At 48.2% G+C, this 17,918-nt stretch overlaps 1 protein-coding gene across 3 annotated transcripts in view; it reads left to right on the top strand.

Moving 5' to 3' along the window:
* The window catches only part of ASXL2 (ASXL transcriptional regulator 2), a 128,151-nt gene that overhangs the window by 33,166 nt on the left and 77,067 nt on the right, over positions 1-17,918 (top strand). For all 3 annotated transcript variants that reach the window (XR_008576272.1, XR_008576274.1, XM_054819364.1), the window contains one exon: positions 15,172-15,280. Coding sequence is in view for 1 of the 3 variants with exons in the window: in XM_054819364.1 (XP_054675339.1) it covers positions 15,172-15,280 (109 nt within the window). In the remaining 2 variants the exon portion in view is untranslated. The remainder of the gene's footprint in view (positions 1-15,171; positions 15,281-17,918) is intronic.

Below are 17,918 nucleotides of genomic sequence, written 5' to 3'. Positions count from 1 at the left end.
CTTCCATACGGTTTCTTCACCAGTTTCCTAGATTCCTCCTCTTTCGCTAGCTGAAAATCAGAAGCCTGCTGTATTTCTGTAGCTAGCTTGTCCTCTGCGAGCCTGGTAACGTGAACAGTGTGTCCTCCTGAGTGGTGAGGAGCACTGCAGTGGTACTGATTGCCCTCATCCGTAAAGAAAACATGGGGCTCTTGGCTTCCCTGTAGTTCAGAGCCGTGGGGCGTTTGTCTTGCTGCTCCAGTAGCTTGTGTGCTATGAAATGAGGATCTTGCCCGAGTAGGGGAAAGCTCTGTACTTGGGCACTCTTGCAGGAGGAGAGAGGATAAACTTAAAGTGCAAACCACCCTCTCGTTGGCCAGGCTGGAGTCTGGACTTAGGTGATAACTGTAGGAAGAGGGAAGCTGCTTACAGCTGGAGGATGTTCTTGCATCTCAGATGGAGCTAAGGACCAACAAAGTGATCTCTCCTCATTCTTGGCAGAAGGCTTTGCCACTAAAATATTTCCCAGATGTTCTTCAGTACTTTGGTGCCTTATCTTCTGCTGCAGAGCCTGGGAATAAGATGGGGTTGGGGGAGGTGAGTTGCGTGCTCCTCCATGCCTGGATTCTCAGGGCAGCTGTTCCTTCAGCAGCTTGATGCTAGGAAATTCTTCCTCCAGCAGAACCCCGTCCAAAAAATGAACAAACCCAACACCCCCACAGGGTAGAGGTGGAAGGGGGGCTTTCAAAAGGATGCAGGGTTCTTAAATTATTTGGAAGAGGATGAAGTTCCTGTTGGATCCCACTGCCATGGGTGTGAGGATAGATTGTCTGTCGCAAAGTTTCCTCTCCCTATTGAAAGCTGCCCCTATCAAAACTGTTAGACTTCCCTCTTTGTAAAAGCTGCTCTTTAAAAAGCCATGATGGGTCTACAATAAAAGATTCTACCAAGCAAAAAAAAAAAAAATCTCATCTAGGTGAAGAGAATTAAATTGATAACCAGTGAAAAATGTATTTTTTCATTTCTGTACCTTTAAAAAAATACTGGCAAAATGGGAAAACTGAAACTATCTGGCAGTGGAAGAGACGTGTCCTGTGTCCGGCAGTACAAAACTCGGTATGAAGATTTGCTGCTCTGAGGCTACTGTGAGAGTGCAAGTCTTGGGTTTGAGTCCACTAACACAGTCTTACCTCCCCAAAAGCAAATCTTGCGATAACTCACTTCCTCTGTAGATTGTCCAGTGTTTTCACCAGTCCAGAGGATATTAAGAGTAGACTGAATCCTTCAGCAAACTCCATAAGGGCTCTCTTTTATTTGCTTTCAAGAAATGAAGCATTTTCGTCAGCTCAGTCTGGTTCTGATCACGACCTCACAGTTGAAGAACATATATGGGCCACTGTCCACCTTTTAGACATGCTTGACTAGTATACAGAATTATCTTGGCAGAGTATTTGATAATCCATTTAATAATTTCATGTGGAGTAAGCACAGCCAGAGTTTTGCCTTCATTCTTGATGTCTGTAGTCAAAATGCCAAGGAAACAACTTCTTGCTCTGCAGTCTGCTTGCTGTCTCCTTTTGATAAATATCTGTGCATCGGCAACTTGAAATTGTCTGTATATTGAAGATGTATTTTTAGTGATGAGCTAACTGTTATCGAGAGCTCAAATCAGCACAGGTCAGAGCAACCGTCACTGTATTGCTCTTCAAATGGCTTCAGGCCACTCGACGTGGTGGTGAGCTCATCTTTAGTGTTTCCTCAGTGTCCTCTGAGCACCTGAGCTCGTGGCTGAAAAATCCTTAGCCAGGACCCAAGCAGGGAAGGGTCTTGAGGTAGCGACGGGACCTGCTGCCAGCTTGTGTTTTCAGCTTCCTTGTGCTGCCTCCTGATTCCTCGTGACAGCAGGAAGCTGGGAAACTGGAAGGCAACGTGCTGAAGCTAGAAGGCTGGTTTGAAGCTTATTTTCCTGCCGCTGCTGCGTAGGGAGCCAGCAGGAGTGGGGCAGCGGAGGTGGGAGCAGCTGGAAGTGCTTCAGGATGGCCTTCAGCAAAGCATCCTCGAGAGGACACACATGTTCCTGTAGCGTTCTCTGACCTTGGCTAACCACTGAGCTTCTTGAATACAAGTTAAGCACACCACTATTTTTTTTCTAGTGGCAAAGACTATAATAGGCAGCATCTTCCCGTTGTGCGGGCAGGCTTTTCTGTGCGTGCCTTGTGTTGAGCAGCCGGTACTCTGTACGGGAGGTGTCTGGAGGCGTGGGGAGCAAGAGCTCTACGCTGTGGGACTTGTCCTCAGGGAGCTGCAGGGAAAAATCTGCCAGGGGAGTCTGCAGTTTGTACCACCTGTGCCCATACAGTCTTCCCTAGAGGCCTCTGTCTGCATCCAGATGGGTTAGTTTGGTGACAGCAGCTGAAGCCCAGGCATCAGGCAGTGCTGCAGGACCCTGCCAGGAGGGCAAGCTGGAAGGACTTGTCCTTACCGGCCATGGAGGGTCAGCAGGCAGCAGATCTGGCACACTTGGCTTGTTTACAGTGTTAATTTATTCAAATAAAGCTCTTCACAACTTCCTAAAATAATACTTATGATCGAATTTGCCTGGTGATGGCTGTGGCATCCCACAGTGAGGAGGTCAGGTAACACAACATTTACCAGCAAATCCTTTCCATGTAGACTGGTCTAGAGTACTCGAAACCACTCATCGCTCTGGCCGTCCGTAGTTAACCACACCAGGAAACTTCTGCTTGAGCTCTTTGTACAACAGCACAGTTAAAAGCTGCTGTATCCAAAACTGCTGTTCGTAATCTGGTGGTTGGCACTTCTGGAGAGCATTCACTTCTATCAGTAGGCTCTGTAAGAGGGAGCCAGGCTGCTGGTGAGGTACACGGTGCCAGCCTGAGACGAAGGCAAATTGCAGGATGGGAAATTCTGATTAGGTACGAGGGGAAAAATGCCTTTCACCGTAAGGGTGATAAAACACTAGAGCAGGACTGGGGGGTTGTGTGACCCCCACTTCTGGAGAGACTCAGACTTGGACTGGACAGAGCCCTGCGGTACCTGACGTAGTTGCTCCTGCTTTGAGCTGGAAGTTGGACTGGTGACCTCCAGACGTTCCTCCCCATCCAGATGAGTAAGTTGTGGCTCCCAGCCTCGTGTTCCTTAGCCAAGTCGCCTTTTGGCCTCAGCGCCTCTTGTAAGGCTGTGAGTCGCTGCAATACCTCGAAGACTTAGCAGGCTTATTTGTGGGCAGGGAGTACGGTTAAAAGGGCGCTTCTCGTCTGTGCAGCTGGGGTGCAGTATGTCAGGTCCTGCTGTTAGTACAAACCAGCTCTGGTTTTCCCCCCTCTCGGGGTGTGAAGTTGCAAATTATGAGCTGGTTTGGAAGGTGCTGTAGCTAGCTGAAGCCATCAGCTGACAAACATTTAAATAACTTTATACATTCTTTAATCCACAGCTTCTTTAAAGGTAATCTTCAAAGGAGGTGGTACACCTCCATGTCTCATGGATTTGGTAACGTTGAGTGTGTATGGGGGGGACAGGACAGGGGCATCAGCGCTTCTTATTTAAGAACCACCAGGGCTGGGTTACTTCAAACCTCTCTCTCTAGTTAGATTTTTTTCATTCTGCTGGAAGATGGGTATTATAAAATGTCCGTTAGAGTACTGCTAACCTCTTGGGGCTGTCACGTGCAGGACTGACTCACAGCTGGGATTCTGGGGCTCTTTCCCGATGGTTTGCCGATGGGAAAGGGGAATTTGTTGGAAGCAGGTGCCTTAGGGCCGGCATTGCAGGCACACACATTTTAATTGCAAGAGACTTCTTCAGCTTTGCTCTATTAATTACTGTAAGCCTTCAGGAGAGGGGGCTGGCAGCAGCAAAGGCCAGTAAATGCTGGTGCAGTAAGTTCTTGTGATTTTTTTTTTTTCCCCATTTAGTCAGCTGAAAGTTGGATTTGGCTTTTTTCTGGAGAAGATAAACAGTTATCAACTTACATTTTTAACTGAAGACCGCCAGAACATGATATTCTCTTTGAGACCTTCAGGATGTCTTTATATCTAAGTAGCATTTGTGTGTGAAGCACAGGTTAGAGCTGGTTTTGGTCAAACAGTTGCGAGGTGTTAGTCATAGTGAGAGTTACAGATGAATATTTAACAAGGTTGGCGTTATGTTCAGTGAGTGTCTCTCCTGGACACTTGTGACTATCCTGTTGTTTGGGATCTTCTTCTCTGAACCAGGCAGGGATCCCCACCACGACTTTTCCTGACGTGAGGAAAAGCTGGAGATGCAACTTCTGCCCCTTTAGCAGCACCAGCTCCAGGCTTCCTCGTCGTTTGGTTCTTTGTCTGCAGATAGTGCCCGCGCTTCATGGGGAGCGTGGTCTGCAGAATGAAAAGCTGATCTGCTTGAGGGACACCGCAGGTCTTGTTTCTTTTTTTGCTTCATTAGCATTAATTCAACTGGAAGTTGAAGTAGCTGCAAGTTTCTGTACCATTCAGTGTCTGTGCAAAAGCGTGAGTGGATGTCATAAGTAATAGATGTAGGGGAAAATGCTGGTTGGAAAAGTAATAGTTCAAAGAGAATGGTTATGTAGAAAGATCATGTCGTTACCATTAGCAGCAAGTGTTAGATACAGTTACCGTACGTAGGAGAAACTCTGACTAGGTGACTCTTTCCATATCCCTTATATAAAGGTATCAAACCCATACCTAACAAAATATCCCGCTTCTCTAATCTGACCTGAGACTGCAGCAGTAGCAGGTTTTGCTGTTTCCTCAAAATAAAATTACACCTTGGTTTTCATCACAGAATGGTTTGGGTTGGAGGGACCTTAACGATCCGGCTGCACTCGCGTTGTTTTCACCTTGCACAAATTCCCATGAACTTCAAGTGCTGGTGTGTTAAAATTGGCTTTTTAGCATGAAACATCTACCTGCACCCAGCCCCACCACTGCGGACATATTTCGGTGAGGCCAGCCGTGTGGTAGCTTACATTATCAATGACTTGGGGAGACCATGGGTTCCCCATGGCGGTGATGAAGAACGACGTGCCCCTTCCTGCACCGTAACTATTGCCTTCATTAAACTGCTAGCAGTCTGTCTCGCTCCTCTGGGTTGCAGGGCTGCGATTTTACCCAGTTGTGAGCTGTGAGTAGTGATGAGGGTGCGTGAAAGAATGAGAAGTAAATTCCTATACCGCTGTCTGTCTGCATGTGAGATTTCCAAAGGCTCCAACCTGACTTCTACCACACGTTGGTTCACTGCTGAAGGCTGAAAACAGCGATGCATCTGGGGTTGCCTGGGGATGGCAGCTGGAACAATGGGACAGGTCTACATCTGTGTCTGTCTGATACAACCTGATCTGAGTATTACTGCAGATCTGCCCGAAACGTGAAAATTTTGGTTCTGGTGGATGGGGGGGAGGGTTCGTATTAATGATTAGACAATTGTTTTGCTCAAGTTTTTAAAGGGGTGTTTCTCTCCTTTTTTTGGGTTGCACTCCAACTCCAGAAGGTAAGAACCACTGCTGATTGTTCTAAAGCTACTCTTCTCTATTAACGCAAGCTGCAAAAGCCTTAATTAAAAGAGCAACTGCTTGTTTCACACAGACTTAGAAACCCAGTAATGGTAGTATATCTGGTGTTAATGCTTCTGTTACCTTCATCTCCCTGTCCTGCATGCTGTTTGCATTAGTGCTTCAGTGCGATGCAAACCTGAAATCTTAATCTGTTTGTAAAGTCTGTGGAAAATGTCAGGCTAATAGCATGGGAATGCTTGGTGTCTCACAGATTAACCCCGCTGTCTGCAAACCTGAATCCGTGGGGAGGGGGATGCTTGATTTGCATGGTGTATTTTTGTGCATCTCTTGGCTCGGGGATGTTTGGCACTGCGTATTGGGTGAAGCAAAATTAACACATATAAAATAAGCTGCTTTTCTGAATCAAAAATTTGTTTAACAAGCTTGAAGTTGGTACAGTGGTGTCTGCTTACAACAGCTCTCTGCTCTGACACTTCCGTAGATCTGAAACTTTTGTTGTTTTAAAAACATCATATTTTAATATACTAATAACCAAAAAAGCTATTTGTGTGAATGTCTGATTGAAATGGAAAGCGGGGAAGGAGGGGATGCTCAAAAAACCAAAACGGGGAAAACCCCCTCACCCTTAAACCCAGTTCAGTTCATTTGGGCTTTTTTATCCAGTTACATCAATGCGCAGTGACGATGCGAAATGAAGACACGCGCTGCTGGATGCACTTTATATTAAGCTTCCACTTAGAGCAGAAAGCGATAATTAACTCTTCCCTGGTGTTGAGGCCGCCGAGTGCTGTGGCACCTAGCTGGGGTGAAGCCAGTGAATTCCCAGCGGTGTTTCTGTGCCCGGCAGCATCAGCGGATGCTCCTCTGTCCGCAGGATCCCCTGGAGCCCCGCCGTGGGGCCCTGCTCCGAAGGGGTCCTGCAGGAGGAGGGGGAGGTGGCTGCAAGGGCTCTGCTGGGTCCACCGTGCTGTCGTGTGTGCAGAGAAACACTGTGAACTCTGCTAACTCAATTAAAAAGGGAGCTTTAATATAAAGTAACCTTTTGGTGGATAAATACACCTTGCACGATGCTCTGAGGGCAAGGGGTTGAAGTTCAAATACATCACGATTGAAAAATTGCGATGCAGTGTCCTATCCACGCGTGACCGGACAAAATTGATTTGGTCACGCTTTGTCGTCAGATCGGAACAAGTCAGCTCGGCCCCGGAGGTCTGGGGAGCCGGGCTGCCGGGAAGGGATGCTGCGGTGGGACTGAGAGGTGGGAAGAAACACTCTGCCTCCGTCCTCCCTCCCTTCAGCAGGAGCTGCTCGGTGTAGAGTCCTCCCCTTAACCTCGTGTGCATTCACCACGCTCAAACCCCGTTCTTCCTGCTCAGTCTGAAGAAGCTTTGAATTTAATGTGGAGTTTGAGATGCCATGATTTAACGATGCCTTAAATTTGGCAGTTCTCAGAAGGATAAATTGGCATGTACGTGTCTGCCTGAAATGTTGAGTAGCTTGGAGAAATGCTCGGAGGGGCGAGAGCTCAGAATATGTTTTTCTTCGTATGCCGCTGACTGGCCTTACAGCTACCTCTTAACTACAAAATTACTATTATACTCTTCTAGCCCTTTCAGCGGTCCAGTAAAATAAGTAAAGAATGTGCCGTTCTGCAGGCAGGGGGACCATCACTTGCTGTTGATCACTTTGAGATCAATTTTCTGATTTATTAATGAAATGAAGGTGCAGATATGGAAAACTTTTTAATTTTCAAAATAGCATAAATATTTAGAAGCTACCGAGACCCCTTGTTTAGTCAACGATGTAAAAAAAAAAAATGTAGTTTATGTAGTAGTCACAGGTTTGTAAGTTCCAGTAAATCTGTTAAACTGGTGGGTTTTTAACTGGGAAGCCAGCGTTAGAAGGGAATAATCACTGAACCACCATTTTTGGCGGAAAGCGGCGCCGCTGAGCACAGCGATGGCAGCAGAGCCGTGGGGAGCTGACACTGTAAATGAAACAGCCGCTGCAGGCACTTCGCGCTTGCCCCGGCGCCGCAGGCTGGGGGTGGTTCACGGTGCGCTTGGTGAAGTGCCACGCTTTCGGCTGGCAGAATAAGTGTCGTTAAGGTGCTGGTGTAGCTAAAAGGTCGGTGCCTCCTCTGATGACATCAGAGTTTAAGAACATGATTTGCTCGACCTGTTCGCTGGGCGGTCACCAGGTAAGCATTGATTGGTACTTGCTTGTACGGCACCTGTAAATGAAAATACCCTTGATGCTGTGGTGTAAAACCCACGTCAGCACTAGACCGTTCGGGTGTGCTTTGATGAAGGTGGCGGTGGGTGGGTGGGTGTGTTACTCCTTGGCTTTTCTCAAGCTGGAATATACTGCGAGTGTGGATAATGCGTAAGGTATGGAAAGTAAAAGGATTTCAGACTTCTCACAGCGAGCAAATTAGTGCTTCCCAGTTTTCATGAAGATCCCAGGCCTGGGCACGAGAGCTTGGACTCTGACCCTTGTACCGGCACCGCAAGCCCTGTTTGTGCCGAGTTTGCTGCCAGTGCTTTGGCAGATTTACAGAGAGGCCGTGCTATTTTTAGCTTTTTGAGAAGGAAAAACTAGGAAGTTTCAGTATGCACTTGTAACACTATGGAAACCAAATTCATCCTGGTAAACGCTGCAGTTACCTTTGCATCTTCTAAATGGTTGCAAATGTATTTTTTTACTTTAATGCAAGCTCATTTCAATGAACAAAGCCCATAGCGGACCGTTAGCATCAGCTGAATTCATCAGCCAAAGGAAGTGTTCTGATTTGAACCATCCAAGAAGTATTGCTGGGCTGGGATGTGCACCAGTATGAACAAAGGGACGTTTATCTTGGTTTTCTCAAGGGTGCTGTTGGTTTGTCAGTGGGCTGGCACTGAGCCCCGGGTAACTGGTAAAGGTGAGCATCCCGTTTAGTGTCACAGCAGCGCAAATAGGTTTGCTCGGTTGCTGTAGCTGTCAGCTAACGCGCTATTCGCTATCGGAATAAAAAGGTTAGATGGTACATTGCTGTGAGTGCACGAAGGAAAACACAACTAAAAATCCTTTCTGCTCGCAGAAGCACAAATGCAGCTCATGTGTGCATGCACCTAAAATGAAAAATAATGAAAAATATTTGCACAGAAAAAGCAGCAGCGTGCTGCTACCAGTAGAGGCTGAATACCGTAGCACAGACTGTTCCTCCCAGTTGTACTTGGAGCGGTATTCTGGCCATCGCGGTGACCTGCACTAGGAATGCTGCTGCTGAAGTTGGGTCAAAAATGACTGTTAGAGGCATTAGATGAGGCAGCAGTAGCTTTCTGGAGGTGAAGGATGGCCGAGTCAATTACTTCCTGTTGCAGGAATTTATCCTGGTTTTGTTGTCTGGAAGGTGCCCTGATGAACCAGAGGTACATTACCAACGTAAACTACTGAAATACCTGAACACCCTTGAAAAGGGTTTGCATTAATTGACAGCTGGATGAAGTTACAGTGTGCATGGAATCTGTTTGCAGTGCATAAATGAAATTCGGGATGAAAACAGTCCAGATAGGTTTTCCCCAGGAACTAGCTACTGTACAAAGAGATAGACATCAGTTCGAGGGGCTCATGCCCACGGTCCCTGAACCCAAGTAAAATCCTCAATGTGCCCTGTCTGGAAGAAGGATCTGAATTCAAGTGCATCGGTTTATATAAAAACCTCTAGCTGGGTGCCATAAAACTGAGTTTGGAGTTGTACCTGCTGCTTTGTTAAGCACAGGAAACTGAATTAATCAAATCCCCGACTGGTTTGGGTGGGCAGGGACCTCCAAGCCCACCCAGTGCCACCCCTGCCATGGGCAGGGACACCCTCCACTAGCCCAGCTTGCCCAAAGCCCCATCCAACCTGGCCTTGAACCCTGCCAGGGAGCCAGGGGCAGCCACAGCTTCTCTGGGCACCCTGTGCCAGGGCCTCAGCACCCTCACAGGGAAGGATTTCTGCCTCACAGCCCATCTCCATCTCCCCTCCTGCAGCTTCAGGCCATGCCCCTTGGCCTGTCACTCCCTGCCCTTGGCACCAGCCCCTCTCCAGCTTTCCTGGAGCCCCTGCAGGGACTGGAAGGGGCTCTAAGGTCTCCGCGCAGCCTTCTCTTCTCCAGGCTGAACCAGCCCAACTCTCTCAGCCTGAGGTCTCCAGAGCAGAGGTGCTCCAGCCCTCGCCTCATCTCCGTGGCCTCCTCTGGCCTGGCTCCAACAGCTCCATGTCCTTCTTGTGCTGGGGACCCCCGAGCTGGACGCAGCACTGCAGGGGGGTCTCAGCAGAGCGGAGCAGAGGGGCAGAATCCCCTCCCTCGACCTGCTGCTCACGCTGCTGGACACGCAGCCCAGGACACGGGTGGCTTTCTGGGCTGCCAGTGCACATTGCCGGCTCATGGTGAGCTTCTCGTCCCCCAACAGCCCAAGTCCTTCTCCTCAGGGCTGCTCTCCATCCATTCCCTGCCCAGCCTGGAGTTGTGCTTGGGATTGCCCCGACCCATGTGCAGGACCTTGCCCTTGGTCTGGTTGAACTTGATGTGGTTCACACGGTCCCACCTCTCCGGCCTCTCCAGGTCCCTCTGGATGGCATCCCTGCCCTCCAGCGTGTTGACCCACCACACAGCTTGGTGTCATCAGCAAACTTGCTGAGGGTGCACTCGATCCCACTGTCCATATTGCCGACAAAGATGTTAAGCAGTTCTGGTCCCAATCCCGCCCCCTGAGGAACAGCACTCCTCCCTGGTCTCTACATTAGTAGAAAATGCAGTTTTGGTTCAGAAGCCTTCCCTTGTTTCCAAACCCAAACAGAACCCCCAAATCCCACACCCTACATGTAGTATCGAAGGAAGCCCTAGAGCGGTTGTAGGGGGCTGTACTACTTGTGCTCAAATTGAAGCTCTGTTCCCAAACTGCTGGGTGTGAGAGAGCTGTGCTGTTAGTAGCCATGGGCACCAGCTGGCCAGCATCTGCACAGGTACTTTGACCTTGCCCGTACCTGTGATGGTGAGCGCCCTTTGCTGCCCACCGCCCCTCTGCAGCAGTTGTCGTTAATGTTGGGTGAAAACAGGGCAGTCTGAGAACAGGGGAATATGGAAGTGTAACACAATGGGAAAAGCAATAATTGGTCTTAGCTCATTTGTGAAATTTCTTAATTAAATGAAGAGGGGGCAAGAGGGACGCTGAGCGTTGGCTGTGGGAAGGTGAGGGAGGGGAGCTGGTGGAAGGTATAACGTTTGTTCAGGTTTCTTTGGGAGAATCCTCCTTTCTCCTCCCGCCATAACTGTGCACACGCTGCCTGCCCGTACTGCGGTAACCTGGTGAGCCCGGTGCTGTAGATGACTGGTCGAGCAGCAGCCTGCAGTGAGGTCCTCAAAAGCAGTAGTGTAGTTCCTGCCCCTGGAAACTGAGAAGGTTTGTGCATCTGCACCTCAACTCCTCATCTTCAAGCCAAGAACCACAACTTGAGCTCCTTTAGAGCCCAGGGTGATCGATCACTGGGATCACAGTTGGAGAATGTCTCAGTTCAGAAGCTTTAGAAGTTGAGTTAGGGGCTCGATGTCTACCAGATCCTGTACAGCTTCCCAAAAGGGGCGTGAAGGAGCACAGCAGTTACGCACTAGTCGTGTCATAGTCTTGCTGAGCTCCACTCCATGTTTTCTGAGGGATGAATCCTGTTTTGAGACCTCCGAAAGGACTGGTCCGTTAGCAGCCACCTTAACGGAAGCTGAGGGACAGCCGTATTGGAGGCTGACCAGGGCTCTGCTTGCGGAGCAGTGTGGATTGGGGTATGGACTGAAGCGAAATAGTGGGTAATGATTGATCTGGAGCAGGCAGGAACTCGTCATTTACGTCATCTGCTGCTTGATTTGCTGGTTTTGGGGTGGAATGGCAGGAACTGTCAGACGTGGTTGATGATCTAGTGCGTGTTCCTGGCAGACAGAGATGGCCTTCATCATTAAAAACAAAAGCAACAAACAAACCAGCAATAAAATCAATGGCATAATAACGTCTGGTTCCTAAGGCTATTTTTAGGCAGCTGTTGCATTTAAAATAACAAAAGGTAGACTGGGTGCAAAACACAGGTAGTTAGAAAAAGTACTAAGTGACTGCTAGGGGTTCTGAGCAAAGGGGCAGCAGAGAGCCAGCAAGGGCTGAAATCTTCCCCTTCGGAGGAGAACAAGTTTCATTTCTGAGAACAAGCATAACCACAGGCTCGCTGCACGTTGATTTGTTAGCAGACTGCAGAGCTGGGGGTGAGGGCTGTAGGGATGCAGCAACACCTTTTATCAAAGAAAAATGCCCAAAGTGCTTTCCCTGCTGGCTAGGGCTTCATCCGAATTCTGGGGTGAACCTCTCGGCCTGTTTCCAAGTATCTTTTGGGGTTTTGTTTTTCTGGATTGGAGGTTTGTATGTCAAATCAAGATCTGGCTCAATGAAGTTGGAAGCTGCTGGTTAGGCAGCTCACGTAACCCTGCAGCAGCCGCAGCCGCTCTCCCGTTCCTCTGCAGCCGCGGTGGGGGAATCTGTTCCGAAGCGTGAGCTGCCACCCTGCACCCAGGGTGGTGGCTTAAACCGAGTGATAGTCATGAAAATAAGATGGTTAGTATAGGGAGGGTTCGTGTGCCCGTCATATTCACTCAGAGAGGCAGAAAGGATGTAATCTGATGTGAAGCCTGTGAGTCTTATACCCAAATTGACACCCCGCCCTCCCCTTTTTTTTTCTAGGTAGGTGGGACTTGTCAGCTGATTCTTAGCTTCTAAAATTTTCACAATAACCTTTATGAAAGGCTAGAGTAGGGTTACATTTGTACCAGCTTTCTAGAAGAGCCTGTAGAGGAAGACATGTAACTATAGATGGGTAAACATGAGAAAAAAATAAAGCAAAAATAGTGGAAGCTGTTAAACAATGGAGTCAATTCAGTAGGAGCAGCATCGATGCCAGACCAGTATAGCTTTTGTAAAGCTAGGTCCGGCCAAGGCTTCATTCCTTGGTGAGCTTCCAAAGCGCAGTTCTGCCTAGACTTCGTTAAATGCTTGGCTTAACATTGACATTCTGCTCCGATGCCGTTTTTAAAAAGAACGTACTCCGTGAGCTAAAGGTCAGGTATGTGGCAGAGCTCCCCTCCCTGCCCCAGAGCTTCCCGAATGTGGGAATGCTTCAGTGCGTTCAGTGCTGCTCAACGTGCTATTAGTGATCTGGAAAGAAGTATGACGTGATTTCTGATGGTTTCCTAGATGCAGTGGTAGGAGGGACGATGATGGCAGTGATGGGAGAAGGACAGGTATGTTGTTCATACTGCCAGATGCAGCTGGGCCTGTAGAAAAGACACTCGCGTGCAGTTCTTGCATAGTACTTGCATGCAGAAGTCACATCCAGGAGTAGAGACGAGAAGAGGGGAAGGTTGTACCGTGGGGAGCAGTGTCTTTGGAAAGAATTTGGGGTTGCTGTAGGAAATCTCTCTGAATTGTAGCTTCCAGGGAGACCCTGTGGCTCTCTGGAGAGGGGGATTGCCCTGGTGAAGTTGGCACGTAGCCTTGGCGCAGCTGGCGCGGGAAGAGTCGTTTCCAGTTGTGCTACTCGTGTTTGTAGGGGCTGCTGCAGCGTTGGGGAAGGTGCACGGAAAAGCCGTGGGAGCGGCAGGGAGCGATGAGCCAAGAGCTCTCGGTGGGGTAGTCAAGGAAAGGGTTGTCTGCAGCGTGCAAATGTATTTAGGAGAAGCCCCTAGTCAGCGGCAGGGATTCTGGCTGGGATGTCAACCCAGCTACACCATGTCTGGAGACGGGCACGAACTCTCAGCAGGGATCAAAGCGAGATGCTCACATTACTGATTTCTCTGTTGTGTCGTGCTTGGCTGTCTCTCCCAAAGACATTTGTTACCACCAGAGTTGCTGGGTCAGTGTAAAAGTACCTGAATAAAGCTGAGTTTTGCCCTGTAAGCCCCAAAACGGGGCGAGCGGGTGGTCCCTGGCATGCCTGAGGCCCAGCCGCTTCCTCCAGCATCGCTGGTTTTTGCTTGAGAGTCAGGCTGAGCCATCTGCTAAAGCGGTCGGTTGAGCTTTGGGTTGGGGTTTGGAAAATTCCTTATCACTGTTTTCACTAGTATTTATTAACGAGTGGTGCTGGCAAAACCTCAGAAAGCACGAGATCCCGCAGAGCAGAGATGCTGTAGAGGCTGTTTTCTAGCCCTTTGTGTGGAGTACCGTAGGTTTGAAGGACGTCATCTGGTCTGACCGTGGGCTGCAGCGCCCCAGCGATCTCTGCCCTGGGGCACCCCAGTACAGGGGCAGAGCTCCGCCAAGCTCCGAGTGCTTCTCTCAGCTGTTCCTCAACTCGAGGAGCGAGCGGCCCGCAGGATGCCGGTCTGCGGTGCCTCGGGCAGGGACAGCCCTCCCGCGGGGACCGGCGTCTCGCTGTACGTTCGCATAGCAGTCAGCGCTGATGGGAGTGGGTCTAGCGACAGAAATACTAGTCCTCCTCTCGTAACGATATTTCTCCTGCGGTTTCTGAGCCGCCATATCCGGCCCCCGTTCCTTGTGGGGTCTCCTACCTGGTAGCTTGTACCATTGGCTTCTGCTTGTACTAGGGGCACCAGGAGCTCGGCTGAGCTGGTTTGCCGCTGTTAGGCAGCACGTGGAGCACCCGTGCCCTGCCCAAATCTTCAGAGGCTGTGCTCGTCCTCGCCGTTATTCCCCTTTCCTCCCAGGGATCGCTTTTGATGCAGATCTGTTTCAATGCAATTTTACTTTTGACGCAGATCTGTTTGAATGTTCGTAGCACGATTTACTACCAACAAACAGCTCTCTCCTGCACAGGGATTTCAGTCAATCAGTCACAAATTTAGGATTTTAGCCAATTCGATGGTTCTGGTTCCGGCCTTTGTGGCAGGGCGCTGGGAGGCGAAAGCTTCTCGCTTAATCTGACAACTGCTGTCGTGGGGTTGTGCTTGATACCAGTATGCTTTAGAAGGAAGACATCTATTTAGTAGAGGGTGTGATCAGCCTGACCTTGCAGTGGGAACAAAAGTCGCCTGTCTTGCCGCGTCCACCTGATTTTGCTTCTGTCTACAGTGGGATGGGTTTAAAAAAAAACAAACAAAGAAACCCCCACCAGCACTGATGAAAAAATGGATCTTCTGCCCCGGTTCTCTGGCTGGGATCGAAGATCTCCACTCTTTCCAGGGAAAATTGCATAACTGGTTTCCAGTCTTTATCCCAAAACTCTCATTTCATTATGCTGTGGGTTTTCTTTAAAACCCCCAAACTTTAAATATCTCTGCAGTCAGCAGTTAGCTCACAACAAATCTGCTCTGAGTTACAGATGAGCAACGTTGAACATCTAGAGCTTTGAAAATGAGCGATTGCTTTGATGTTCTGCAAAAGAAGTGTTGGAGAGCCTGAACTTGGGGGTTTTTGTTTGCTTTTTTTATCTGGGACTGGAGCGTGGGTACGTGGACTGGTTTCACTGTTGCTTGGGACTGCAGCTTCAACTTGTATTCTCCTTGGGGATAGAAGTTGGATCTGGAATCTTTGTGCCTCTGCATGCGTGATGGTCGGGTGAGGGGCCGTGATTGTCTCTCAGCAGAAGATTAACACTGACCAAATACATTCAAACATTAACCTTGTGTTTTTGTTTCCAGTGGGACTTCTCCTCTTGCATGCCTGAATGCTATGTTACATACAAACTCCCGAGGGGAAGAGGGCATTTTCTATAAGGTCCCGGGGCGCATGGGAGTGTACACTCTGAAGGTAAGTGTCTCGGCTGGGGAATTTTGTTTGAATGCTCAGGTGACTTTTATCCGATTAAAAATACTCTGGATTCGGGTAGTCCTGAAGAGGGAACTACTCCTCAACGGCATGAATTGTAGCGTAAACTTTCCCTCCAAATGCAAACGCTAACTCTGCGTCCTTGCCAGCGAGCACCTCGGTGCTGAAGTACAACTGGAGGTGCTGGTTTTATTCACAGCGGTGTAGGTTGCTGATATTAATTACTATCCCAGAAATTAGAGAGTAATTAAAATTGTAATGAAATTTTAGCCCTAAAAGGGTAACTTCATCTTCACTGATCTCAACTTGTGTCTAGAAATGAAAAATTACCTTATCCTTTAGTAGGCAGAGAACGTTTGTAGGGGAAGAGTGTGGATTCCCTGATGTATCTGACTAGCATCTTTAAAATAATCTTTATTTGAAACCTTTTTCCCCAGTTAGACTACTAGAAGGAAGCCAGCTCACACTGTTCTTGATTTTCTGTAAATTTGACTCTGAAGATGGTGCTGTAAAATAGGATTCCTCTCCCTACGTGTAGACCTCTCCAGTGCAGGCGTCTTCACTGGAACTGCCTTCCTTGTCTCACTCCATGCTCGCTAGAGGGAAATAATAACTTCTCAGATGAGATTCATCTCATCCTAAAATATTCAAAATGTATGAGAAACTAGTGCCAGTTAGATTACTGAGGGAATTGGCAAAGAATTGCCCAGAAAAAGATGTCATCATTGTCAAAAATTTAGCTAAGTTGAATGCTGTTCTCCCTGTCTCCTCCCTCCACCCTGTAAACTGGGAAAGCACATGATTCCGTGAGTACTTGTGTATTTTGGGTGCTGTGCATTGGTGCTGGCGTGCCATCAGAGTAAAACATCTTCAGAGCTTCCAAAAATGCCATTGCAAGACATCTGGCAAACTTCTTTCTTTGAACATTGTTGTACCGAGCAGAGGTTGACCTGATTTCAGTACGTCTAAGTGAAAGTACGTAAACCACCGTTTTGGTAACGCAGGGGTTTAAGGGAAGGGCTATCGGAGATCTAACTGACAGCAAAGGCAAGGTAGTTACCTCTTTGCTGGTAAACTGGACTAATTCTTGCACAGTTTGTTTCACTACAGAAAAGTATAATGGTTTACATTTTAGGAATAAAGAATGCAGACCCTAAATCCAGGTCCTAAATCCATAATGTTTTGTCAGAACGTTATGACTCAGGAAAAGATTTAGATCTGGTAGTAGACAAGTAATTGAGTCATTGTCAGTGAATTCTGTGTCATGATGTAGCAAAGCTGTGCTGAAAAATTGCAGAGAACAACAAAATAATTCAAGATGTAAAAAAAAAAAAGCCTCTTGAAAGATCACGAGCACGTTGTTAGTGGGGTAGATCATAGGCAGACTCAATGTCTAGAGGTTAAATCAAAGCAAAGTCAAGTTTGAGCATTTGAGCAACAAAACAGACTGTCAAGAGTTACTGTGGTAGTTCAGGTTGGTTGTTCTCCTCAGTAAATCCACAAGTTAAAACTGATTGTCTTTCTGAATGTTAAGCTCTGAAAACTCCAATATTATTTAACTCAATGTAGGAGTTGGTTAAATGTAATGATCTGTATTAATTAGGAGCCTAGAGTAGCTGTTGAGTTATTCCAAAGGCATATCGTGTCCTGTGTATCTAAAGATGCCGCAGTTTTCTTGTCATCTTCCCTTCCTTGGGACTGTGTAGTCTGGAGGTGGTGACTTCATGGAGCAGCAAGAAACCCAGAATGCCAGGAGGGAGGGGGGGTTCAGCCCGGCTGCCCCGATCTCGAGTCCCCTTTGCTGCGTGTAGTCCCAGCGCAGAGCCGGGAGGGGCCTGGGACTTGTGCAGCTGATGTGTTGAATGAGAAATCCTTTGGGGGATCCCGAGTAACAAAGCATGGTGGCTCATGGAGCAATGGAGAGCTTTGAGCGGGGCTGACCGTTCCCCCAGCAATGCGTTGTTACACCGCAGTGCAGCGAAGGAGAGCCAGGTGTCCAGTAAATCACACTTCTAAGAGAGAAAGCTTATGGTAAAATACTTGGTGAGTGAAGCAAAGTTACACTTGCGTTTTTGCTGGCTCACTGAGCTGGATTATGGTGTCACTGAACTGAGTACTGCGGAGACTGCTGGGCTGCCAGGATCTTCCCTTATTGCTTTTTCTTAAACTTGATGGTAAAGATACGTAAAACAGATTAGTGAATTATAACCGAGGAGTGTGCCAGTTCTGTGAAATAATGTTCAAGGGATCAGGTGTTTCTGGAGGCATTTGCTTAATGCTCGTGGCCAGGAGATGCTCCAGAGGAGAATTCCTAACGGCAGCTAGCAATTGAACTCAATTTCACATTAATTTTTATTGTGTGATTTTATTGTTCCTCTTTTTCGTCCCTTTGTTTCCAAGTACCTGATCATCTCCTTTCCCCAAGCCTGGTGTAAGTGTAGTAGTCCGAAGCGATCTGCAGTGCATCAAGCACGACGAGTCTGTTCAAAGCAGAGCGCACAAGGCATGGTTTGCAGTTCTCAAGAAAGGCAACTGCTTTCTCGACTAAGCCACAAAGGTTTGTTGAAGGCCTGGGGCGATCAGGTCCTGAGCTCACGGGCAGGCTTCTTTCTCGCTAGCT

Source organism: Grus americana, chromosome 3 (genome assembly GCF_028858705.1).
Source record: "Grus americana isolate bGruAme1 chromosome 3, bGruAme1.mat, whole genome shotgun sequence".
In the NCBI taxonomy this organism is placed as follows: Eukaryota; Metazoa; Chordata; class Aves; order Gruiformes; family Gruidae; genus Grus; species Grus americana.
This window is presented reverse-complemented; position numbering and strand designations above follow the sequence as displayed.